Source organism: Adiantum capillus-veneris, chromosome 15, assembly GCF_014529385.1.
Source record: "Adiantum capillus-veneris isolate H3 chromosome 15, ASM1452938v2, whole genome shotgun sequence".
NCBI lineage: Eukaryota > Viridiplantae > Streptophyta > Polypodiopsida > Polypodiales > Pteridaceae > Adiantum > Adiantum capillus-veneris.
Genome location: NC_140945.1, coordinates 128,497,497 through 128,525,249, shown reverse-complemented (window position 1 = coordinate 128,525,249; position 27,753 = coordinate 128,497,497). Strand labels below are relative to the sequence as shown.

The 27,753-nt window shown below is 42.5% G+C and overlaps 1 protein-coding gene across 2 annotated transcripts in view; it reads left to right on the top strand.

Annotated features, from left to right (window-relative positions):
* Positions 1-8,607: 8,607 nt before the first annotated feature.
* Positions 8,608-27,753, top strand: part of LOC147441476 (uncharacterized) — a 33,267-nt gene continuing 14,121 nt past the window's right edge. For both annotated transcript variants that reach the window (XM_086483106.1, XM_086483107.1), the window contains exon 1: positions 8,608-9,027. In XM_086483106.1, the coding sequence (XP_086339232.1) occupies positions 8,673-9,027 (355 nt within the window). In that variant the 5' untranslated portion in view covers positions 8,608-8,672. The remainder of the gene's footprint in view (positions 9,028-27,753) is intronic.

The following is a 27,753-nucleotide window of genomic DNA, read 5'->3' as shown; positions in this document are numbered from 1 at the left end:
TATGAGTCCAGTCTCATGAGCATTGTAGCAAAAAAATGTTACAAATAACAAAATACTTATAGATTATGAAGAAAATTGGATGATACCTTGAAAAATTCATAGATAAGGGGTTTTATAAATAGGTCTTCAGTGCACATAGTATAAAAGGTTTTCACATAGTGAATGATGAAGACTAAAAAGGGCTTAGGACTTACATTTTAAACTTCAAACATAAGCATAAATTTTGAGGCTTAAGTTTTAAGTTTGAAACAAAAGCCTAAACTTTGAGACTTAAGCCTTAGGCTGGAGCTTAAGATTAAGCCTCACTTTCAAATGTGCTTTAGGTATCATTCTAAGTTAGCATTTTTGTGTTAATGTGCTAAATGGAGCCTTTCTAGCATAAAACATCTGGGTTAGATGATGGAAATGAAATGGATTCTATGGTTATTGAAAATCCACTAGACTATTTTCTAAATAGGTAAAAATTTGGCTTTTTTCATCTTTCAGATGAAGACAACAAAATAGAAGATGGAGATAATATATCTCAAGCAGCACAAGTGCTACCCACCATTGTTGGAGAGACCCAGTTTCATAAAGGTGATCTTGTAGAGCACAAAAGTGATCTTGTAGAACAAACCTCTCAAAAAACTTCAAATGACATGACTAAAGAGAGCGAGAACATGCTACCTACAATTGGAGAGACCCAAATTCATGAAAGTGACATTAGGAATAGTGAAGAGGAGATGGTGGTGGTAGAGCATCAAAGTGATTTTGTTGTGCAAAATTCTCCAAAACCTTCACACGACACTAACAACATGCCTCAAAGAGATGAGGATGCAGAGGGTAGTGAGAAGAAGGGTGAAGCCAATGAAGAGCTCCAAGCGACTCTTGCAACCAAGGACATACAAGAAAAAACTGACAAAGGGAGAGGAAAAGCGACACCAAATACAAACAAAGTCCAAAGCATTCAAAAAAGGTAGCAAGGGATTGAAGTTGGTGAGAAAAACAAAGGTACTTATTTGTCCAATGTGATTAGTATAGATATGGCCCCTTTTTGGAAGATAATACAAAATTCTATTATGTTGTCTTTGCAGGTGAAATTGACATTCAAAATCAAGGATCCAGTGTGCCACAAGTAGACATCAATGTTGAGGAGCTACGTCGTGATGCACAAAAATGTAGGCCACTTGGAAGCTTATATTCTTTTCAGAGAGATGGAGATAAACTAGTCTTTCAGTCTTCCCACATCAATAGAGAAATGCAATCACTTTTAGGAGACATCATTATAGATGAGTATGGGAGTATGAGACGTAAATAAACGTGTGCAATTTATAATTATGTGCTGCAAATATATGGTTCCTTGTTTTGAGATTTATAAGTGCAAAAACTTAAATTGTTATCATTCTTTTGTATCGTATGCATAAAATATTGCTCATGCAATCAGCATGAAGAAACATGCACTCATTCTTGATCTTAATGGAGTTTTACTCAGCAAAGAAGACAAGAGGCATCCATGCACAGATTGTGTCAAAATTGACCTTGGTCACTCCACAATTGTTGTTCGCCCGGGTTGTTTTGAGTTTTTGGATGAGATATGTCAGTACTTTCATGTTGGTATTTGGTTCACCATGCTACAAAAGAATGTTTGCACTTATGTGAACACTCTTGAAAAGCATGCACATAAAAAATATCATTTCTTTATGGTATAGGGACAAGAAGATTGCTACATCCATAATCTTCGAAAAGTGTATAGACCGGATAAGCCTAATGTTGAGGCTATGTTTAAGCCTTTGTTGAGGGTCTGGTATCAGTGCAGGAATTTATGCAGTACAAAGAATACATTGCTCATTGATGATAGCCCTTTCAAGGTATGTATTAACCCAAACGATAACTGCTTATATCCTGAAAGTTTTCAAGGGAGGCCCGACTATCTTCTTTGCAATGAGCTTCTACCATACCTTTTAAATCTAAATAATACAGATGACATTTGATTAGTTATTTCACTCAATCAGCTGGGACAATCTCCAATCACAGAGGTTCATGACCTATTTACAAAGTTTCAAGACATTATGGAAGAATGGGGCATGTTCAATGTCCAAGTTCTAAGGGAAGAACTTGACAACAATTCAGTCGAAGTGGAAAGCTCATCTTGTGCATCTTCACAGCTACCATTGTGCAATAACAAGTTAAGTTATGTTCAAGAAAGTAGAGGCAAGAAAGTAGTAAACTCCTTAAGCAAGGATCTAGCTATGTTGGCATCCAAGTTTGGTGTGCCACTATTATCTTCAAACCAACTGAACTTGTTAAAATTGTCTCACAAAACAAAAAATTTGAGTGATCAACATGCTATTGCTTATGCTACTAGCTCGGGGTATGGTCGTGGTCATTTCATTACCGGAGTTGCAGCAAAAGCATACATATCAAAGCTACAAAAGGCCTACTTAAGCTTATGGGTAGGACTCACTTTAGATTTATAAAAAAATATAAAAAATAAAATCAAATTTTATCTAATCTAGCATATTTGTTATTGCAGGTGGAAGAAAACAACTAGTAAGGGCTTGGCGTGCACGTTGACTTAATCACCTGGAATGTTCACATACATCTAGAGTGGTCGAAATGTGTTAAGAAGATTTTGACCAAAACAATGTGTTGGGCTCTAGTATTCCGGCCAAAACAATGTGTTGGGTCCAATTATTTGAACATGAACCAAATATGTACACTTTTATATTTCATCAACTAGATGTTATTCAACCTTGGAAAAGAAGTCTCTCTTTTATCTTTGTGGTTGGAGCTCTTTGTACAAGATTTCTTCTGTGTATTGAAGAAAAATATTTTCTTTTGTTGTCTTCTCAAGGTTTAAGTCTATATATATCATGGATAAAATAAATAATGTTCGTGCACAGTGTGTTAATTGAAAATAATATCTCTTCCATTGACCATCATGTCTTTTTTTTGGAACAGGAGATTCTGAAGCATATAAATTTGATTTCAAATGTACAAAAGCATTTACTATTGAGGTGGCACATGTCATTGAGGACTCATAGGCCTAGAAGGAAATTGATTACACCACCCTCAGATACTATACGGAAACAAAGAAGAGTATTGATCCTTGAACTCAACGGTGTTTTACTTAATACCATTGAAATGCAACATGGTGATGTATGTCCAGATTGGGGAAAACATATACATCTCGTTGAAGAGAGTACAAATGTGTGGCATTTTATTCGCAAAGATGCATTCACTTTCCTTGATTTTTGCATGCAATGGTTTGAGGTGTGGATTTGGAGCACTAATAGATTGCAAAGGACTCGTCGTATTCTTGAGTTATGCTTTCCACAACACCATCAAAAATTTACTGTCATAGCAGGACAGACAGCATGCCAAAAAACAAATCTTCTAACTGGATATCGATTTGTATACCACAAGAACTTGGATGTAGCATGGAGAATTTTTCATGATTTGGATAGAAAGAATACTTTAATTTTTTACAAGGCCCTTTACAGTGTAATGTGGAATATGCCCGGAACCTACTTGATTTTTCCAAAAGTGTGGAATCAATCAAAAGAAGAGCTTGAAAGTTTTTTGGAGAGAACAATCACTGCATGGTTTCTTGGTTGGATCTATGCAAGGGACAAACGAGAGTATACTTGCAATATGTTGGTAAATGAAGCAGCTTGTGATAGAGAAACCTTGTACGTATTGGAGCAATACATGAGAAAACGCCAACTTTAATGATGTATTTATAGTCATTGAGCCTCTTGACATAGTATCATTTCCTCGGATGAGTTGTACAATACTTGGATCCATGTAAATATGTGAATTGAATTTTATTTTTTATCTTGGTGTTTCTAAACACCACACTATTTTGAGGTCCTTCAATTCTAAAATTTGTTTTTGATTATTGTAGATTCTTTTTATGAGTGTTGATGTAGCCAATTCTTTAACGTTAATGTCTCAAATCTGAGCTACTGATTCAAAGAACTTTTTCTACATAAATAATGTTGTATAATGCAAATTGAGTTAGTGCCATGCTTCCCACATTCTTTTGATGTCATTCTAGTTGATGCATATAAGTATGTATATAAATACACATATCCCTATAGATATGTGTTAAGGGGTATATGAAACATGGAGTGTAACCGTGAATAGATGATAGCTCAAACTACACAAAAATACTAAATTTTTAATAGCGTTATAAGAAATGGGACTTGAATAATTCCCAAAATTCCTAAATAGGTCTTTGTTGTAGCCCGAGTCCATTCTCCGACACGAAGACAAGGTACTGAGAGGCAGTAAGACTATCCGACGTTATCTTATTAAGTTTAAAAATTATCCTTTTAAAGATTCTAGATGGATTCAAGGCATACAATTAAAGGATAACCTAAACCTTGTCAATGCTTACAATGATTCCCTAGAGTAAGCAAATGTAAATGTGTATAAATGAACAAAGTTTTGTCTTATAAGACTCTCTTTTCTTTATTGTCCACAAATATTAATAAGTATGCATGCTTAGGATCATGTTTGTGGAGACGACGTCTCCCGAACACCAAGTAGACTTTGTCACTCTACTACAGAAGATTGATATGGACTAATGTGCAAACATGCTTGCGGAAGCTACGGATCTCAAACACCAAATGGACTAGTCATCCATTCTGGAACTGTGTCGTAGGGTAAAATAGGGATCCTCTACCCGCTAGCAAACGGACTAATGACTAGGCTTTATCTTCTCTACCTCACAGTCGAGGACGACTATGATTTTAAGAGAGAGGTAATATCATAAAAACTAATAACTAATTCTCCCAAATGATTTTCTCATGTTAAAATGATCATTTAATATGGGGAAGTACCAATGGAGTAAAAGATAGAATATTGGTAAGGCTGCCAGACTGGCCTCAACAGGGATCCAAAGGAGGGAAATTAGGGATCCAAAGGGGGGCCAATCTTCTGCAAAAGAGCAATGTGCATCAATGGAGCTTATAAGACCTAAGGTTCAACTCCATTAAGACCTCCATAGGCTAAGGTCCCAAAAATCAACTAAAAAGTCCAATGGCCAAAGGTGGGATAAATGGATGGTTATGGGAAGACTAAAAAGTCTTCTCACATCCCTAGGAAGGAGGGGGCAAGTCCTAAAGGTAGGGGAAGAGAGAGAAACACACACACATACACACACACACACACACACTCCCAAGCTCTCCCCAAATGGAAGAATGGGCACATGGCATGCTCCTAGTCCAATTGCCTCCAATCTCCCCTCAAATCCTATTGGATGGCCATAGAGGTGGACCAATGAGAATTAGGCTAGAGTAAAATTAGTCTAATCAATTTAAAAAATTCTGATAAAAGAACCAATAGAAATTAAGCTCCCTAGAAGACTATTGGACAGTCTACCAAGGGGTCTAATGAGCATCCAACAGCCCAATGGCTTGCTTGATTCCTATTGGTCAGAAGACAAAAAGATCCAATGAGAATTTAATTAAATTATTTTCTTTACCTAAAGCTCTCACAAAAGGGGAAAGGGGGACACTTGTCACAAGGCTATCAATTATTCTTCTTAATTGTTATTGGCTAAGCCCTACAGGAACCAATGGAAAGCCAGCAAGAGAAAAGGGAAGAGGGGTCGACCAAGAAGAGAGAGAGTTGGCATTTTTAGTCTAACTCACTTGGTTACACACACACACAACTCATGTGTTGAGCAAGAACTCCATCTCCTTCTCCAAGCATTGAGAAGTAGAGGCCTACACTAACAACTCTTGGCTATGGAATGCAAATCCAACCAAGAGCCAAGCTTCAATGGCATGCTCATCTCCTCTATCATTCTAATTACTAAGCTAAGTTATGCTATTAGAGTGATTATGTGAGGAGAATACTTCTTTCTCGTAAGATACATCTTCTTTCTCTCAATCTTTCCTCATTTCCTGCTAGCTCTCACCATTTTTGAAGGTGTGTGAGGTCTTGGGACTGAGGCTAGGGACACTAGGTGTGTTTTTCAAGCATAATTTGGTGCATGAAGCTTCCATCTTCATTGCACCAACGAGTTTTGTCAAGGAACACAAGAATTGTATTGTACAAAGTCTCCTTTGATGGGAGAAGCTATAATACAAAGCCTTTTTGGAGGGGACCAGCTCCATGTAAATCTGGTCCTCAATTGTTGTCAATTGTTCTATTTCTCTCTCTTTTGAAGTATTGTCTATTGCCAAACTAGCTAGGTGTAAATTGCTATGTTGCTTTCTCAAACTAAGTACTCTCTATATGCTCATTAAGAACTTATTCTTAATGAAATGCTCAGTATGTTATCATTTTCTGCTACACACAAGTTACTAGTGCTTAAATGTTACAATGGGTATCTACGCTAGAGCTTACATGCAAATCCCACAGAAAACTCTATATAGTTTGCATAGCCCCACTATGAATCATGCTAGTGTCAATCACTGCACGACTGATAATCCCTGTTGCAAATGCTCCCAATGTAGTTGCTAGGTCAAGCCTCAACAATAGTAGATCATATATGAGGCACCCGAACGGTGATGAAATATGCACAAACATGGCTATACTAGCCTCTTGAGTGCTATTTTCATGCATTGCATCATCATGACTACTCATCATGTATGTATGTGTCATCATCGACATTGAGATGGCTACGTCTCTCTCATCCAGAGGCAGAATTGTGTGTCTTGGCATCAACTCATTAGTCTCTAGCATGAGCACATCAAAGAACCTTATGTCTGTCATCTCTGCATGTGTCTCTAGGGAGAAGACCCGCTCTACCTCTACCTGCACATACTCTAACAACACCTGTTGTGTCTCACTATAGCACTGCCGCTCTACCTTTGTCTCTACAGAGTCTATTGACATGCCATGCATAGTTAAATGCTCTTTTGAATGAGCATGGTGAAGCTCACTCGCGAAGGAGACATGTCTCGTCTCTTGCTCAACATATGCCAACAAAAAAATTGAGACTATGGTGTCTCGTACCTCATATACATGCATAGGATATACCAAGCCACTCCCGTCTCCCCTGGCAATCACTAGTGATCCGCAAATGCATCTAGAAAGACTGCTTCTAATCAGTATCCGACACCCACAATTTGCTAAATATCTCATTGAGATCAATAGCTAAGGAACATAGCGCACATGTTGTAGCGTATAGGATGCACCACGATAATGACAAGAAAATATCTCTTGCATTTGCAATGTCAAAGGTCGAACCATCAACCAAGCACACACAACCATAGCTCCCACTAGAGAAAATGCTAAGCCACTCATGATGTGGTGTGACATGGAAAATTGTATCCTCATCTACCAACCAACGGGGAGAAGTGTCACCTCTCAAAGACATACTGATAGAGTCTCCCTATAGACTAAACAAAAAACTCAAGCGAAATCTCAACCATAAACCATGCCAAAATGGCAATAACTTGGGAGATCACTCAACTACCACACAATCATGAAAACCATGATCAATCGCATCAAAATCGATGCTTGCATATCCATAAATAGGTTCTACAATAAGTGTAGAGTGTAAAGTCCACGATCTATAGGCATAAATAGTGTCACTAAACCAAGTGAGCCCAATCTGGGGGACAAACAACTCAACCGAGCATAAAGTGCACAACCATATATGCAAGTAGTGAACAAACATAAAGCTGAAAACACATCCCAAAAGAAAACTACCTCTGGAAAGGTCTGTCAATGGTCCAAAACCCTATAGAACCTATAAAGCTCCTGACTACCTGTAATCTATACCCACACAAGCATATGCAAATCTCACTCTTGCGAGAGTGGGCACAAGAACACCAAATCCATGTCCAAATTGAGAAAACCTGTCAAAGTGAGAGTAAAAATCTATCACCGTCAAAGTGGAAGTCTTGCTCGATCACTAAACCATTAGAAATTAAATTGCATATATGCATAGAGCATGGTAAGAATCTCGAAAAATTCTTGCAGAGTTTCCCCTGAATCTTGAGCAAAATCTTATATTAAACCTCACCAAAACCACATGCAAGTGTGAATAGTCTCAATAGCAAAACCACATATGGCATACATAAACTATCGAAAGTCTGTCAATCTAGCTCACTCCTGAACGATCGGCTTTATGGACAGTTGTACATGTCCAAAATATTTGTAAGCCTGCAAATTTTCCACTTGCGAGTTGTACCTAGCTCACGCTATATTTGCATATACATATACATCATAAAACCACACAAAACCCTACTAAAACTACTCTCTAGAATGACCCACACGATAGAGTGTAGGCAGTTCGACAAAAAGTCTTTCGCCCTAGTGCAACATTGCAACATGGCTGTAGGCAGTTCGGCTAAAAGTCTTCTGTTCTAATGTGCCCCCCCCCCCCCCCCCAAGTGAAAAACTGCTGCCCCAAAAGCTGACAGACCAGTACCAACAACGTGTTCAACTGTTGCACTTTCCCTGAAGCTTTGACACGTTCGCTTAAATCAAGCTCCCATGATCCTGCTGCCTGTGAGGATAGCATCATGACGGCAAGTGAAGCTTGAAGTAGTGACAAGTGAAAGTAGGCGCCCTATTTGTCACACAGGACGAACTAACTTCAAGCATCCGACACGTCACGAGCGGACGTTTGTTGCCACAGCATCCCACACGTCACGAGCGGACGTTTGTGACAGGGGCTTAGTATGTTACATAGACATAGTGCATCGTCCATGCCTGGGGAGTTTTAAATGGAGACTCTTTGCCTGCATCTCGATTACTGTGCTGGCGAGGGCGATAGAGATGGCGAGCGAACCAGTGGGAAGAAGGAGGCATTGGGAAGGCTCGAAGACTTCCTTTGGCAACGTTTGGGCTCGGAAGGGCGCTCCGAAGCACGGATGTGGCTTTGCACAGATATCGGTTCGTTACAGAATATACCTCGTGAAGTGCAGGCTTCCATCTTTCTCAGCCTCATCAGGCCCAATGGGCATACCTTGGACGAGCTTTTATGCAGGCAGACTCTACGTGTAGCATGCGAGCGGCAGCCCCGCAGGGTAATGCGGATTTTTACCAGAGATAGCAAGCTAATTCGCAACTTCTTCTCAGGTTCCTCCCTTCCTATCCTAGTAGAGCTGCTGCAAGTTTGGAATCCAGACTTTAAATTTTCCCTCAGTTCCTTGAGTAGTCTATGTGCCCTTCATTTCTATCTGTTTCTTCATTTTTTCAAATGGTGTTAAACAACCCTTTGTCAAGTCAGGAGGGTTTGAGCTCTGTTTAATCCATTTTGCCATTTACAAGCAGTATGTAGCATGGAAAGGATTCTTCTGCTTAAGCAAACCTCGGTAGCCCGTTGATTTCCACATATTTTGATCTGTCAAGGTGTGTAGATTTTTTTTGTGTGGCATGGAAGCCAGCGGGTGTGATTTGTTTGGTATGCATATCAACATCTACACTCTAGCGAAAGGTTGTGTGAGCATTTACTTTTAGATTGTTGCGATGACCGATTTTACTGAAATCCTTTAATTTCATGGTACACTTTATGTTTAGAGATTTGTAGTCTTGAATGGGAACACTCCCCAATGCCTACACATAGTAGACACTGGTTGTGCTCATGTGCAATTAGAGGATATGCAACTACACTAAAGTGCCTGGACATGGACGTGTTGCGTACAAGGCTCACAAAGGTATCAGGACACTTCCTAAGATGTCCTAAACCCTAGAAATAGGAGTTATAGCTAGGGTTAGATGTGCACATGACAAGAGGTGCACATGACAAGAGGACTCACTTATCATTAAATTAACCAAAGTGACTGCTCACATGCGTAAATGATTTTTACGTCTTATGATTGCACCGTGCAAGTGAGGTATGCAACTATAGACCCGCCTGATCATGCAAGTCCTTCTAGAGGCTCACAAAATTGCCAGGCTAGATACGTAATCTTTTCTAACTAAGACTGATGCTGAACTGTAGCGGTAGCTTGTTCTCGTGGCTCAAGTGCAATGGGCATGTGACACTAAAACTCCCTTGCACAATTTCAAGGCTGTTTGTAGAGCAGATGCTTCGTCAGCAAGCTTTTGCAATTTGCGGGCTGGGCGCCACCGGTCATGTCAGCGGCGTGATATCTTTCCTTTAATCTGGAAAGGGCCATAATACCTTATACTAAGCTTTGGAAAAAGCCGCTCCTTTCCCTTTCGTTTCCTTAGGCGTGCCTTCTCAAAATGTAAGAGCACCCAATTGTCTTCCTTTAATTTCAAATCTCGTCGATGTCGATCTGCTTTCTCATGTGAGTCCCAAAACGTTTTCGTGGTTTCGGTCGTTTCGGGGTTTTGAGGTTTTGAAACGTTTCGTTTCATAGCATCAAAAACATGAAACAGGTTTCATAAATGACATTAAATTATATATTAATAAAAGATGATAAATATGTATACAATGTAGCACACATGACTCTAGACTTTAATGTCCACGAGAGAGAGAGAGAGAGAGAGAGAGAGAGAGAGAGAGAGAGAGAGAGAGAGAGAGAGAGAGAGAGAGAGAGAGAGACGTGCTCACTGCTCAGTGCTCACTACTTAGAATCGACTTCAAGCGATAATTGATGCATCATTGATTCATTTAGCAAAGTACTTCTATTGAACAAAGTTCAAACTTAATTCAATGTCACAAACCATAAGTTTTAGGGATCACAATCATCTGTTAATTGGAGCTAGACCTCAAAAAAATGAAAAAAAAGCCCCAATTTTATGCGTTTCATAAAAAATGCATGTCCGTTTCATGCGCTTCGGTAAAATGTTTCATAGGTTTTAGGGTTTCGGGGTTTCATCTGCATGAAACGTCCAAGTCCCTTGTGTACTGGTCGGCTTCAAAAATCTTGTCTTTAGTGCTGAGAAAGAGTGGAACCTTCTGAGCACCTTCAATTATCTTAAATGGTGCCTTCCTTGTCGAAGAGTGAACCGTGTTATTGTAGGCAAATTCCACCAAAAGGCAATTTTTTTCCCATTGAGTCTTCTAATCAGAGATGTAAGGTCCACGGACACATAGGGTTGGATGTGTCACGTGACATTACGAGATCACAAGTTAGTGATTAATGCAAAGAAAAGTGAATTTTTCCTACCAGAGATACACTTTTTGGGGCACATTGTCTCAGCAGCAGGAGTGCAAATGGATTCGGCCAAGAAAGAGACTATACGTGATTGGCCCGACTTCAAGAATGTCACGAAGTTAGAAGCTTCTTGGGACTGTGTTCGTACTACAGGCGGATCATTCGAAAGTTTGCAGAGGTTGCTTCCCCTTTGCATATCTTGACACAGAAAGCAGTCCCTTTCTCGTGGGGACCCACAAAGGTGAATGCCTTTCAGACATTGAAAGAGAAATTGACTACGGGACCAATTTTGACTTTGCCGGACTTACAGAAGTCATTTGAAGTATATTGTGATGCTTGTGGTCGTAGTCTGGGTGCGGTCTTAATGCAAGAAGGCCATGTCATTGCTTACGAGAGCCGATTGTTCTCTAGGCCGGAGATGACAGCACAGATTTATGAGAAAGAGCTTTTGGCGGTTATCCACGCTCTTACTCAGTGGCGGCATTACCTACTCGGAGCGGATTTTACTGTCTTTACAGACCATTAGAGTTTGCGCTACTTCTTGTCACAGAAGCAGCTTTCGGAAAAGCAGATGCGGTGGGCGAACATCTTGTCACAGTTTCACTTCCAGATTTTCCATGTGCAGGGAAAGAAGTTTGTGGTGGCAGATGCTTTGTCTCGGAAGCCGTTGGTTCTGGCTACTTCCGCGATACATCATAGGAGCTTCGAGGATATGGTCGATCAGTATGCCATAGATACAGATTTTGCAGATATTTTCACACGGATACGGGATGGGGAGACAGTAGCAAGATACTCCATTCGGGAAGGCTACTTGATGAGAAAAACCATGTTGTGCGTCACACAGCCGTTGAGAGAAAAGGTTATGACTAAATGCCACTGTCCACATTTTACGGGTCACCGCGTCATTGCTACCACCATGAAAGGGGTAGAGAGATACTTCTTTTGACCGAGACTCAAAAAAGGATGTGGAGGAGTTTGTGCGCAGTTGCTTAGTATGCCAGAAGGTCAAGTTTGACAGGCATAAGGCACAGGGATTGTTACAGCCTTTACCCATACCCGCCCGCCCCTGGGAAAGTATTGCAATGGATTTCATTTTTGATCTCTTGAGAACACAGAGTGATCACGATGGTATGTGGACTGTTATTGACAGATTTAGCAAACAGGCTCATTTCATTCCAGTAAAGAAAACAGTCAAGCCGGATCACTTAGCGAGACTGTTTGTGGCCTAGATCTTCAAATTACATGGCATGTCTGAGACGATTGTCTTCGACAGAGACCCCAGATTTACGAGTTTGTTTTGGAAGGCAATTTGGGAGAACATTGGCACGCGGTTGCAGTTTTCGTCATCGTTTCACCTGCAGACTGATGGGCAATCTGAGATTGCAAATTCAGTGGTTCTAGATTTATTGAAGTCTTATATCTCAGATCAGAAGACTCAATGGGAAAAGTACTTACCTTTGGTGGAATTTGCCTACAATAACACGATACACTCTTCGACGGGGAAGGCGCCATTTGAGATTGTTGAAGGTGCTGCGAAGGTTCCACCCTTCCTAAGCATGAAAGATAAGATTTTTGAAGCGGATGAATATACGCGAGATTTGGATACGGCTTTTGCCAAGGTTCGCGAGACTTTGCAGAAGTCTCAAGAACAACAGAAAAAGGCAGCGGACCGCCATCGTCACGACTTGAAATTGAAGGAGAATGTTACGTTTTGAGAAGGCACGCCTAAGAAAGAAAAAGGGAAATTAGAGGCTTTTTCCAAAGCTTAGTATGCGATACTACGGACCTTTCCAGATCACTGAAAAGATAAATGATGTCTCCCTCCGATTGAAACTGCAAGATACTTGGAGGATTCACAATGCATTTCATGTGAGTCTCTTGAAACCTTTTAAGGGTGATGTGCCTGATGATGGGAGCTTGATGAGCAACCCGAAGTGGAAGAAAACGAGGAGATCCTTGTTCCTGAACAGATTTTGGCACATAAGGATATGAAGAATAAAGGTAAAGTCCGAAGGCAGTTCTTGGTTAAGTTCAAGAACTATCCTGCATTGGATGCGAAGTGGATGGAGGAGGAGGACCTAACAGATACTCCTCAGATTGTGAAACTTTACCTCGATGCTTTTGGTTTAGCATAGTCTACTCCAAATGGAACCTAGAATTCAGCTTGGCCGTAGATTTGGTGCAGTGGATGCACAAGAGGGGAGTCACTCCGCTCCTTTGTCAACAGATGTCACAAAGTGATGACGCGGCGGGCGGACAGCAGAAACCCTAATTTTTGCCAAAAACCCTAAAATTCCTGCAAACCCTAATTTCTGCCAGAAACCCTAATTTCCGGAAATCACGGAGTCTTTTTTTTTGAAATGATGAGCGACGCGAATTTTGCTTTTTTTTAGTAAAAAAAAAGAGAAAAGATTCTCTAAGAGAGAGAGAGAACTGATGCTTTTTATTTTAAAAGCTTTTGGGGCTTTGCTTTTGGGCATCCCTTGTATCTTAAATAAGTGGTGAGGGCTTCACTTCTCACAGCATTTGGACGCAGAGTCTGAGAGTGAAACCCTAGCAACTCTCTTGTACTTTGAGCTGATTAATGTAAAAAGAAATACTGAAAGGGGCGCCAGTCTTTGGGGCCAATATCTCTAGGCACGGTACTCCGCCGGGCCAGTGCAAATCTATTGTGATCTGTGAATTGTTTTGAAGTGGTTATTTGGTGCTATCGCGGTTGATTCTTGACTTGGAGTGCCGAAGTCTGTTACAATGGTATTAGAGCACGGTCGATTTCTCTTCTACGGGAAATCCGATCCCCAATTTTTTTTTCCGCGGCACCTATGGCTTCAGGCAATGATCAGTCGACTCCCTCTGCATCTGGAGATGCGGGCTGGGATCACAATGAACATTCAGACAGAGAGTATGGCCTACCTCGGCCTACTCAGGCGGAGCAAAGAGAGATGACGCGTCGTCAATTGATCGGCGATTTAACGAAGATGATGTTCAGTTTTGTCAAGGACCCGAAGATGGCAAAATATATGAACCAGACCTCTTTGGAAGAGGTACAGATGGAGTGGCAAAGAACCACAACACCACTCCCGAAACCCGCTCTCAAGAAACCTTCTACCTCCAAGAAATATACGGAGAAGGAACTGGAGAACGTGGTTGATGCACGGATTGCTCAGCTTTTCGACGTGCAAAAGAAAGGCAAAACGCACGGCAAAAAGCAGAAGAAAGGCACTACTTCCCGGGATATTTGGGTCGTCGGTCGACATTTGACAAGGCAAAGAAATTGAAGAAGCGCGTCAAGTTTGAAGACCTACCCAGTTCTTCTTCTTCTGACAGTTCTTCTAGCTCTTCAGACTCGAGCGAAGAAGACAGGAAAAGCAAAAAGCGAAGCAAGAAACAACGCTTCGGAAAGGGCAAGAAAAGGCAAGGAAGTCTTAAGTCTTGCACAGTGAGTGACACTTCTACAGAGGACTCGTCTACGTACAGTTTAGACTCTGACAACGGAAATTTTTATGCGAACAAGAAGAATTTTTACAAAGCCAACCAGTATGACTTTCTCGAAGATAAAAGCAAGAAAGTCCGAGAGTTTAAGGAAGGTTGGCCACTCGATCAAGTTTGATACTTTTTCAAGATACTCAGATGCTTCGAAGGCTTTGTCTTTTATACAGCAGTTTGACATCGCTTTCACGGGAGGACGCTATTCAGAGCACTCCAAGATTCAGAGAGCTGCCTCTTACTTTAAGGGGAATGCTCGTACTTGGTGGTCAACGCTTCTTTTAAACAAGACTGCGCCAGTTAAATGGCTGAAATTTAAGAAGCTTTTATTCCTTCTTGGTTGACGCAAGAATATGAACGAGATATACGAGCTGCTTGGAACCATCTTCTGATGACCAAGAAAGACAGAATCAATGCTTATTGTGAAAGATTCTGGAGCTCTTTTCTACCCGCCTCTTCATTCAAGAAGATCTTGTTAAGAGAACAGATTGAACGGTTTACCTCGGGTCTACCTACAGAGATCCGAGATCACTGCTTGGAATAGAAGTCAGCTTCTATTTAGGAGTTGATGAGTCATGCGAAGCGGGGCTTTGCCATTCACTCTGGCAGTTTGACCTACCCCACAGATAAGGCCATGGCACAACGAGCCGAACAGACTTCTGGGAATGAAAGTAGAAAGAAAAGGAGCAACCCAGAGAAAAAGGATGCACGACCCAAGCTTACTCCTGAGGAGAGAGCTCGCTTCATCGGAGAGGGGAAGTGCTTTGGATGCGGGGAACATGGACATATCTCCGCGAAGTGCCCTAAAAAGGCATAGAAAGAACAGAATGATAAAGACGACGACATGGCTGAGAGTTCGAGAGCAGTTGAGGAATGTGGCAGAAAAGGAAGATAGAAAAGCAGAACTGGTACCACATGGCGTGGGACCTACACCGAATCTAATGAATGAAAGTACAAACTTTGCCGCTTTTGGGGCAAAGTGAAGGATCAGGAAGCTCTTTTGAAGGAGCCAAGGCCAACTTCTTTTCACTTGGAATTGGCGGCTCGATCTGGAATTACGCCCGACAGACTGACGCTACAGGCGGAGGTAGTTCGACTGGCACCCGGATGGGATGTTGCCATTACACCGAGCATTGGCAAACTTCGTTTGCAATGACAGGGGTGTTCAGGGCACGTGAGTGACGTTCTACTCAGGATCCCTTGGTACCACAAGAACTACGCTGTGGTTGACTACCGGGCCGAGAAAGCGACTTTGATAAATGAAGGGCTTAGAGATTGTACTTGATGAACTTCAGTTTCTTACTCATTCTTTTGGGAGAGAACTGAACGATGGATAAAGGTTGAATATGTTTTGACCTGATCAAAAGAACGCCAGGATTTTTCTCCACACTCATGCCGATTGCTTTTCCGAGGGCCTGAAGATCAAACCATTGATCTGATACTTGGAAGCACGCCACCGAATCGGCCACCTTATCGTGTGAGCCAAGTACAGAATGAAAACATTATGAACCCAGTGAAAGACCTCTTGGAAAAGGGTCTTGTCTAGCCTAGTACTTCACCGTATTGCTCTCTAGTGTTGTTGGTTTTGAAGAAAGACGGATCTTGGAGAATGTGCATCGATTATAGCACTCTCAACGAAATCACCATCAAGAACAGATTTCCGATTCCTAGGATCGATGATATACTCGACAGGTTACAGGGATCCTCGTGCTTTAGCAGGATTGACTTGAAGAGTGGATATCATCAGATGAGGATAGCGCCAGGAGATGTCTACAAGACAGCTTTTCGGACGACTTTTGGGTTATTTGAGTTTTTGGTGATGCCTTTTGGCTTAACAAATGCTCTTGCGACATTTAACCGGATGATGGATAGGATTTTTCGAGAATACAGGCTATTTGTTGGCACTTTCTTTGACGACATCATTGTTTTCTCCAAGAATGAGGCAGAACACAGAGATCATCTGCTTCATGTCTTTCAGGCATTACGAGATCACACATTAGTGATTAATGCAAAGAAAAGTGAATTTTTCCTACCAGAGATACACTTTTGGGACACATCGTGTCAGCAGTAGGAGTGCAAATGGACCCGGCCAAGATAGAGACTATAGGTAATTGGCCCGATTTGAGGAATGTCCATGAAGTTCTTCTTGGGATTGTGTTCGTACTACAGGCGGTTCATACGAAAGTTTGCAGAGGTTGCTTCCCCTTTGCATGCCTTGACACAGAAAGGAGTACTTTTTTCGTGGGGACCCACAGAGGTGACTGCCTTTTGGACATTGAAAGAGAAATTGACTACGGGACCTATTTTGACTTTGCCGGACTTGCAGAAGTCATTTGAAGTATATTGTGATGCTTGTGGTCGTAGTCTGGGTGCGGTCTTGATGCAAGAAGGCCATGTCATAGCTTACGAGAGCCGTTGTTCTCTAGGCCAGAGATGACAGCACAGATCTATGAGAAAGAGCTTTTGGCGGTTATCCATGCTTACTCAGTGGCGGCATTACCTACTCGGAGCGGATTTTACTGTCTTTACAGACCATCAGAGTTTGCGCTACTTCTTGTCACAGAAGCAGCTTTCGGAAAAGCAGATGCGGTGGGCGAACATCTTGTCACAGTTCCACTTCTAGATTGTCCATGTGCAGAGACAGAAGAATGTGGTGGCAGATGCTTTGTCTCGGAAACCGTTGGTTCTGGCTGTTTCCGCGATACATCATAGGGGCTTCGAGGATATGGTCGATCAGTATGCCATAGATACAGATTTTGCAGATATTTTCACACGGATACGGGATGGGGAGACAGTAGCTGGATACTCCCTTCGGGAAGGCTACATGATGAAAAAGACTATGTTGTGCGTTACACAGCCATTGAGGGAAAAGGTTATGACTGAATGCCAGTGTCCACCTTTTACGGGTCACCGCGGCATTGCTACCACCATGAAAGGGGTAGAGAGATACTTCTTTTGGCCGTGACTCAAAAAGGACGTGAAAGAGTTGTGCGCAGTATGCCAGAAGGTCAAGTTTGACAGGTATAAGGCACAGGGATTGTTACACCCTTTACCCATACCCACCCGCCCCTGGGAAAATATTGAAATGGATTTCATTTTTGATCTCCCGAGAACACAGAATGATCACAATGATTTTCCGATTACATGGCCCGACAGAGACCCCAGATTTATGAGTTTGTTTTGGAAGGCAATTTGGGAGAACATTGGCACGCAGTTGCAGTTCTCGTCATCGTTCCACTTGCAGACTGACGGGCAATTTGAGATTGCCAATTCAGTGATTTTAGATTTATTGAAGTCTTGTATCTTGGATCAGAAGACTCAATGGAAAAAGAACTTACCTTTGGTGGAATTTGCCTACAATAACACGATACACTCTTCGACGGGGAAGACGCCATGTGAGATTGTTGAAAGTGCTGCGAAGGTTCCATCCTTCCTGAGCACGAAAGATTAGATATTTGAAGCGGATGAATATTCGCGAGATTTGGATACGGCTTTTGCCAAGGTTCGCGAGACTTTGCAGGAGTCTCAAGAACGACAGAAAAAGACAGCGGATCGCCATCGTCGCGATTTGAAATTGAAGGAGGATGATTGGGTGCTCTTACGTTTTGAGAAGGCACGCCTACGAAAGAAAAAAGGGAAAGGAGAGGCTTTTTCCAAAGCTTAGTATGCGATACTACGGACCTTTCCAAATTACTGAAAAGATAAATGATGTCTCCTTCCGATTGAAACTGCCAGATACTTGGAGGATTCACAATGCATTGTATGTGAGTCTCTTGAAACCTGTTAAGGGTGATGTGCCTGATGATGGGGAGCCTGATGAGCAACCCGAAGTGGAAGAAAACGAGGAGATCCTTGTTCCTGAAAAGATTTTGACACACAACGATATGAAGAAAGGTGAAGTCCGAAGGCGGTTCTTGGTTTAGTTCAAGAACTTTCTTGCATTTGATGCGAAGTGGATGGAGGAGGAGGACCTAGCAGATACTCCTCGGATTGTGAAACTTTACCTCGATGTTTTGGTTTAGCATAGTCTACTCCAAACGGAACCTAGAATTCAGCTTGGCCGGAGATCTGGTGCAGTGGGATGCACAAGAGGGAAGTCACTCCGCTCCTTTGTCAACAGATGCCTCGATTTTGATACTAAAGTCACTGATGTCTCTTTGAGCTTCAGGGATACTGAGAGCTGACAGTATTCTGCTGGATGACTTTATGAAATGGAATTCCTGATAATGATACTGATTTGTTCTTGACTTCTTTTGAGTGCAGGAACTGATAGCCGAAATGACTGCAGCATTTTGGTCTGATTGATCTCGAATAGACATGGTTGCAATAGGGGTTAGTCAATCGGACATCGCGGAGGTCCCGATTGGACCTAGATGTGATTGCTAGCTACATTGCCGATAAATCATGGTCTAAAGATCCGAATGAATGTTGAATGTCATGTGATGTCTTGTGATGTCGTGTGATGTGACTGTCGATTTTGTACATGTGCTAGATGTGTGTTCCTAGTACATAGGTACTAACAGTCAGTGTCTGCTAAGACGGTTTATGGATTTTGTCGGTTTTGCAGGCATAATCGCGGTCGATTACAATGCTTTCAAGAGGGGGGTATGTCACAAAGTGATGACGTGGCGGACAGCAGAAACCCTAATTTTTGCCAGAAACCCTAATTTCCGAAAATCGCGGAGGCTAAATTTTTTAATTTTTTGAAATGATGAGCGACGCGAATTTTGCTTTTTTTTATTAAAAAAAAGAGAAAAGACTCTAAGAGAGAGAGAGAACTGATGCTTTTTATTTTAAAAGCTTTTGGGGCTCTGCTTTTGGGCATCCCTTGTATCTTTAAATAAGCGGTGAGGGCTTCACTTCTCAGAGCATCTGGACGCAGAGTCTGAGAGTGAAACCCTAGCCACTCTCTTGTACTTTGATCTGATTAATATAAAAGGAAATACCGAAAGGGGCGCCAGTCTTTGGGGCCAATATCTCTAGGCACGGAACTCCGCCTGGCCAGTGCAAATCTATTGTGATCTGTGAATTGTTTTGGAGTGGTTATTTGGTGCTGTCGCGGTTGATTCTTGACTTGGAGTGTCCAAGTCTGTTACAACAGATGCCTTGATTTAGATACTAGAGTCACTGATGCCTCTTTGAGCTTTAGGGATTCTGAAAGCTGACAGTATTGTGCTGTATGACTTTATGAAATGGAATTCCTGATTATGATACTGATTTGTTCTTGACTTCTTTTAAGTGCAGGAACTGATAGACGAATGACTGCAGCATTTTGGTCTGATTGATCTCGAATAGACATGGTTGCAATAGGGGTTAGTCAATCGGACATCGATGAGGTCCCGATTGGATCTAGATGCGATTGCTAGCTACATTGCCGATAAATCATGGTCTAAGATCCGAATGAATGTTGAATGTCATGTGATGTCGTGTGATGTGACTGTCGATTGGTACATGTGCTAGATGTGTGTTCCTAGTATGTAGGTACTAACAGTCAGTGTCTGCTAAGACGGTTTTTGGCTTCTGTTTGTTTTGCAGGCGTAATCGAGGGCGATTACAATGCTTTCAAGAGGGGGGTATGTCACAAAGTGATGACGTGGCTATTGAGAGAAGAAATCCTAATTTCTGCAAGAAACCCTAAAACTTGCAAACCCTAATTTCTGCCAGAAACCCTAATTTTTGGAAACCCTAACCCTAACTGCTGGCTGAAACCCTAAATGTGGTGGAAACCCTAACTTTGGCGGTTGAAATGCTACGTGGGAAGCAATACGGATTTCGGAAATTGCGGCGGGATTCACGGCGGAAAAAGGCCAGCAAGCGACGCAAATTGGGCTGCTTTTCTCCACGCATGGGTAAGGAGAGAGAAAAATTGATTTGCTTAATTTTATTCTTTGAGAGAGAGAGAGAGAGAGAGAGAGAGAGAGAGAGAGAGAGAGAGAGAGAGAGAGAGAATTTTTGCTTTTGTTTTGAAAGCTTTTGGGGCTCTGCTTTTGGGCATCCCTTGTAATCTTTAAATTGGCGGTTTAGGGCTCACTCTGCAGAGCATATGGACGCAGAGTCTGAGAGTGAAACCCTAACCACTCTCTTGTACTTTGACATTGATTAATACATAAAGATATGCCGAAAGGGGCGCCAGTCTTTGGGGCCAATATCTCTAGGCATGGAACTCCGTCGGGCGAGTGCAAGCTTATTGTGATATGTGAATTGTTTTGAAGTGGTTATTTGGTGATGTTGTGATTGATTCTTGACTTGGAGTGTCCAAGTCTGTTACAGCTTGACCCTAGGATTATCGATTTGAATCTCTAGTGCTTCTTTTTTAGAGGAGCGTGGCGGGATGTGGGCGAGGTGCCAGTTGACAGGGAGCTTGAGGAGCAACCTAAAGTGGAAGAGAGCGAGGAAATTCTCGTTCTGGAACAAATATTGGCTCACTAGGAAATGAAAGTGAAAGGTAAAGTGAACGGTGGTTCTTACTTAGTCAAGAACTCTCCGGCATTGGATGCGAAGTGGATGGAGGAGGAGGACCTAGCATATACTCCTCAGATACTGGAACTTTATCTCAAGGCTTTCGGTCTAGCTTTGACTATTCCAAGAGATCCCGGAGATCAGCAGGGTTGAATTTGGTGGAGACGGGACTGCACAAGAGGGGAGTCACACCGCTCCTTTGTCACAGGTTACCGAGATGGAATGAAGTCACGGATTTTCCTTTGAATTTCAGGGATATTGATGGGTTGATAGTATTCTGCTGGATGACTTTATGAAAGAAGTACTTCGAATTGGGAATTCTCGACATGAATCTGATTTATGTGTGCTCTCTTATGTGAGTAGTGTCTTAGTGCATGTTTGAAAGATGAAACGACTACAGCATTTCGGTCTTGTGATTCAGATGGGATGGACATGATAGCAATAAGAATTAGTCAATCTCGACATGAATGAGATCTGGGATAGATCTAGATGCGATTTTTAAGCATGTGGCCGATAGATCATGATCCGATATCTCTATCATCAATGGACTTTATGTGACTTGATTTGAATGTGATTTAAATGTATAGTGACTGTCGTCTTTGTGCAAGTGCTGGATTTGTGTTGTCTAGTGCGTCGGTACTTAGAGTCAGTGTCTACTGAACTAGTTTTTAGCTTATGTTGGTTTTGCAGGCATAATTGAGAGCGATTACAATTCTTTCAAGAGGGGGTTAGGGGGGTATGTCACAAAGTGATGATGTGGCATGCCCATCTGGACGGACTCCGACAGTAGGAGGTCCAACCCTTCCAGTAAGATGCAGATGAAGTTTTACCAATTTGCAGAACCTTCTGAGGGGCCTAAAATTAAAGAGTCTGAAGCTTATAAGTTGTACCAACTTATGGTACCCCATCCGAAGGGACCCAAGGGACAAAAGGACACGAAGATTGCGCAAGGATGTTGACGTAGGCAGCGCAGTACGGACATCCCGCGTTTTTTGCTGATTGTTGACGTGGCACCGTACGGATTTGTGTGATTTGCGTTGGCTACCTTGAGCGCTAACTTTTGGGCCTGGGATGCTTTTGAAACTTGAAGCTTTTCAGGTATTGCTTTTGGGGCTCTGCTATTGGGCATCCCTTTACTGTTTATGAGAGCCCTTTGGGCCTCACTCTGCAGAACATCTGGACTCAGAGTCTGAGAGCAGAGGTCCCTTGGGAGTTGTACCTTGTTGAGATCAATAAATAAAGAAATACCGCAAGGGGTGCCAATCTTTGGAGCCAATGCTTCAGGGTGTGGAACTCCGCCGTGCCGTATTTACTCTCTCTCTCTCTCTCTCTCTCTCTCTCTCTCTCTCTCTCTCTCTTAAAGTTCAGTGATTTTGAAGTTTTTGTTCGTGTGTTGCTTTTGATTTCTCGCTTCAAGCGTCCAAGCTTGTTGCACCAGTAAGAAAGTGTTCCAAAATTTCTGACAGTAAGTACCTAGGGTATCTTCCTTGGTCATCCTCAGACGATTTCAAGTTGTGATCACATCGTGTTCGTATTCTTGGGTAGGCATGAAGAAGTAAAAAATTGCTTGAACTGAATTCACTGCGTTGGTGCCTCCCTCCGTAGGACCAGGATAGACCACAAGGTTTGTGCGTTCCCGTTGAGGTAAGATGGCGCCTCCCGAACCTTGGAATGCTCTGAGTAGCGTCTTCCGGAGTATGCGATGTCAAATTGTTTGATAAAAGTGACGGCCTTGTGGGTATCTTTAAAACTAGAAAAAGTATCGAACTTAATTGTTTGCTCGTCCTCTTTGAAATCCTTAGGCTTCTTACCCTTATCCTCGAGACAATCATATTGGTTGGCTGTGTAAATATACTTCCTCTTGGTTGAAAACATCGGCTCATGAGAATCCGAACTAATTGAGGAGAGAGAATCCTCGTCCGAACCATCAAAATACTCCCGAGATCTTCTATGGGATGGGCTCTTCTTTGCCTTCTTCTTGCCTCTGCGGTGTCTCTAAGTCTTTCTAATCTTCTTGCTCTTCCTCATTGTCACAAATTGGTGACGTGTTATGCTTGGACATTGGGTGATGTGTCATGCTTGGATATTGCTGGGCAGCAGAGGACACATCCACACACCCCGGTGAAAATGCTGACGTGGCTGCAGATTTACTGGCGACTGACACGTGGCAGCCGTAGGACGCCCGGAATTTTGCGGCGTGCTTTGGGGAGATGCTGACGTGGCAGCAACGAGTGGCAATTTGCTTTTTGCTGTCATTTTGGTTACGCAATCTAGCTTTGCTCCTTTATTTCACGCAAGGAGATAGAGAGAGAGAGAGAGAGCTTTAATAATCAAAAGCTTTGCTTTATTTTAGCTCAAGAGAGCTTGAGAGAGAAAAAAAGAATCAGCTTTTGATTTTCAGCTTTTGGGATAGCTTTTGAAGCCTTTGGGGCTCTGCTTTTAGCATCCCTTGTAATCTTTAAACATGCAGGCAGGGCCTCAATAACTCAGAGCATTTGGATGCAGAGTCTAATTGTGAGCGTCTGCCCGCACTCTTGTACTTTGAACACAGATTAATACAAAAAGAAATATCGAAAGGGGCGCCACTCTTTGGGGCCAATATCTTTAGGCACGGAACTCCGCTGGGCCAGTGTCAATTCAATTGTGAACTATGAATTGTTTGAAGAGATTATTTGTGGTGTCGTAGTAGATTCTCGTCTTGGAGTGTCTAAGTCTGTTACAGTGGTATCAGATCACGACCGATTTCTCTTCTACGGAAAATCCGATCTTTTTTTTCCCGCGACACCTATGGCTTCAAGTAAAGATCAGGCGACTCCCTCTGTATCTGGAGATGCGGGAAGGGATCACAACGAAGATTCAGGCAAGGAGTATGGCCCGCCTCGGCCTACTTTGGCGGAGCGTCAACGATTGATCGGCGACGCAACAAAGATGATGCTCAATTTTGTGAAGGATCCAAAATTTGCAAAATATATGAGCGAGACCTCTTTCGATGAGGTGCACACGCAGTGGCAGAAGACCACAAAACCACCCCCCAAACTCGCTCTTAAGAAACCTCCTATGCCCAGGAAGTATACAGAGCAAGAATTAGAAGAGGTGGTTGATGCACGAATTGCTCAGCTTTTTGACGCGCAGAACAAATTAAAAAAGCACAACAAAAAGCAAAAGAAAAGCACTGACTTCTCGGGTTATTTGGGTCGTCAGTCTACTTTTGAAAAGGCAAGAAAGCAGAAGAAGCGTGTTCGATTTGAAGGAGTACCCAATTCTTCTTCTTCTTCTTCTTCTGACAGTTCTTCTAGCTCATCTGACTCGAGCGAAGAAGACAGAAAAGGCAAAAAGCGAAGCAACGCTTCGGAAAGGGCAAGAAAAAGGCAAAGAAGTCTAAATTTCGCCCCGTGAGTGACAGTTCTACAAAGGACTCGTCTTCAGATAGTTCGGACTCTGATGACAACTTTTATGCAAAGAAGAAGAAATGTTTATAAAGCCAACTAGTATGACTTTCTGGAAGACAAAAGCAAGAAAGTCCGGGAGTTTAAGGAAGGTGGACAATCAATTAAATTTGACACGTTTTCTGGTTATAGAGATGCTTCGAAGGCTTTGTCTTTTGTACAACACTTTGACTTCGCTTTCGTGGGAGGGCGTTACTCAGAGCACTTTAAGATTCGGAGAGCTGCCCCTTACTTTAAGGGGAATGCTCGAACTTGGTGGTCCACGCTTCTATTAAACAAGACTGCGCCAGTAAAATGGCTGAAATTCAAGAGGCTTTTTATTTCTTCTTGGTTGACTTGAGAGTATGAACGCGATATACGAACTACTTGGAACCATCTTCGGATGACTAAGAAGGATACAGTGGACGCTTATTGCGAGAGATTTCGGAGCTCTTTTCTACCTGCCTCTTCATTTAAGAAGATCTCGTTCAAGGAACAGATTGAGCGGTTTACTGCGGGTCTATCTACAGAAATCCGAGATCACTGCTTGGAACAAAAGTCAACTTCCATTCAGGAGTTGATGAGCCATACGAAACGGGGTTTTGCCATTCACTCTGGCAGCTTGACCTACCCCACAGATGAGATCATGACGCAAAAGGCTGAACAGACTTCGACAAATGAAAGTAGAAAGAGGAAGAGCAACCCAAAAAAGAAAAAGAAGGATGCACGACCCAAACTCATTACTCAAGAGAGAGCTCGCGACATGAGGGAAGGGAAGTGCTTTGGATGCGGGAAAACTAAACATATCTTTGGATGCGGGAAAACTGGACATATCTCCGCAAAGTGCCCTAAAAAGGCACAGAACGACAAGGACGACGAGAGGCATGAGAGTTCGAGAGCAGTTGAGGAACGTGGAAGAAAAGGCAAGATGAAAACATGACTGGTTCAGATTGCATGGGTACCGATCCCATCATGATGGACGAGAGTACAGAACTTTGCCGGGCTTGGCGCAAGTGAAAGACCAAGAAGCTCTTATCTTCTTTGATGGAGGAGCCAAGGCCAACTTCATTTCACCGGAATGGGCGGTGTAACTCGAGATCACTCCCGATCGGATGGGACCACTTGTAGAGGCATTTCTAGCGGCACCCGGCAGGGATGTAGCCATTACACCTGTCATTGGCAAACTTCGGTTGCATTGTCAGGGGTATCTGGGGCATGAGGACTTTTACATAATGCCTTTGGAAGGTTGTGATGTCCTCTTGGGAATTCCCTGGTACCACAAGAACAACGCCGTGGTCGATTATCGGGTGAGGAAAACGACATTTACCACAGAGAAGGGCAGAACCATTGTACTCGATATAAAACTTAAGGGCGAGTCTGTCCCTATTGTATCGGCTTCGGCCATTTCAAAGTGATGAAATCTAGTTTGTTTGTTTACTCGATTTTTTTGAAAGAGTTGAGTGATGAGGATAGGACAAATATGTCTGAACTTGATAAAGAACTCCAAGATTTTCTCCACTCTCATGCCGATTGCTTCTCAGAGGGCCTGCCGGGCGAGTTACCACCCGATCATCCTGAAGATCATACCATTGATCTGATACCTGGAAGCACACCACCGAACCGACCACCTTACCGTGTGAGCCGAGCCCAAAATGAAGAGATTATGAACCAAGTGAAAGACCTCTTGAAAAAGGGTTTTGTCCAGCCTAGTACTTCACCGTATTGCTCTCCAGTATTGTTGGTTTTGAAGAAAGACGGATCTTGGAGAATGTGCATAAATTATAGAGCTCTCAACAAAATCACCATCAAGAACAAATTTTCGATTCCTAGAATTGATGATATACTTGACCGAGTTCAGGGATCCTCATGCTTTAGCATGATTGACTTGAAAAGTGGATATCATCAGATCCGAATCGCGTCGGGAGATGTCTACAAGATAGCCTTTCGGACGACTTTTGGGTTATTTGAGTTTTTGGTGATGCTGTTTGGCTTAACCAATGCTCCTACGACATTTAACCGGATGATGGACATTATTTTTCAAGAGTACACGCTACTTGTTGGCAATTTCTTTAACGATATCATTGTTTCTCCAAGGATGAGGCATAACATAGAGATCATCTGCTTCAAGTCTTTCAGGCATTACGAGATCACAAGTTAGTGAGTAATGCAAAGAAAAGTGATTTTTTCCTACCAGAGATACACTTTTTGGGACACATTGTGTTAGCAGCAGGAGAGCAGATGGATCCGGCTTAGAAAGAGACTATCCGTGATTGGCCAGATGTGAAGAATGTCCATGAAGTTAGAAGCTTCTTGGGATTGTGTTCGTACTACAAGCGGTTCATTAGAAAGTTTGCAGAGGTTGCTTCCCCTTTGCATATCTTGACACAGAAAGGAGTCCCTTTCTCGTGGGGACCCAGAAAGATGAGTGCCTTTCAGTTATTGAAAGGAAAATTGACTACAGGACCAGTTTTGACTTTGCCGGACTTGCAGAAGTCATTTGTGATGCTTGTGGTCGTAGTCTGGGTGCGGTCTTAATGCAAGAAGGCCATGTCATTGCTTACGAGAGCTGATTGTCCTCAAGGCCGGAATTGACAGCACAGATTTATGAGAAAGAGCTTTTGGCGGTTATCCATGCTCTTACTCAATGGCGGCACTACCTACTCGGAGCGGATTTTACTGTCTTTACAGACCATCAGAGTTTACGGTACTTCTTGTCACAGAAGCAGCTATTGGAAAAGAGATGCGGTGGGTGAACATCTTGTCACATTTTAACTCCCAGATTGTCCATGTTCAAAGATAGAAGAATTTGGTGGCAGATACTTTGTCTCGGAAGCCGCTGGTTCTGTCTATTTCCGCGATACACCATAGGAGCTTTGAGGATATGGTCGACCAGTATGCCACAGATACGGATTTTGCAGACGTTTTCACACGGATACGGGATGGAGAGATAGTAGCGGGATATTCCATTCGGGATGGCTACTTGACGAGGAAAACCATGTTGTGTCGTTGAGGGAAAAGGTTATGACTGAATGCCATTGTCCACCTTTTATGGGTCACCGCGGCATTGCTATCACCATGAAAGAGGTAGAGAGATATTTCTTTTGGCCGAGACTCAAGAAGGATGTGGACGAGTTTGTGCGTAGGTGCTTGGTATGCTAGAAGGTCAGGCTTGACAGGCATATAGCACAGGGATTGTTACAGCCTTTGCCCATACCCACCCGCCCCTGGAAAAGTATTACAATGGATTTCATTTTTGATCCCCCAAGAACACAGAGTGGTCACAATGGTATCTAGACTGTTATTGACAGATTTAGCAAGCAGGCTCATTTCATTCCAGTGAAGAAAACAATCAAGCCGGATCACTT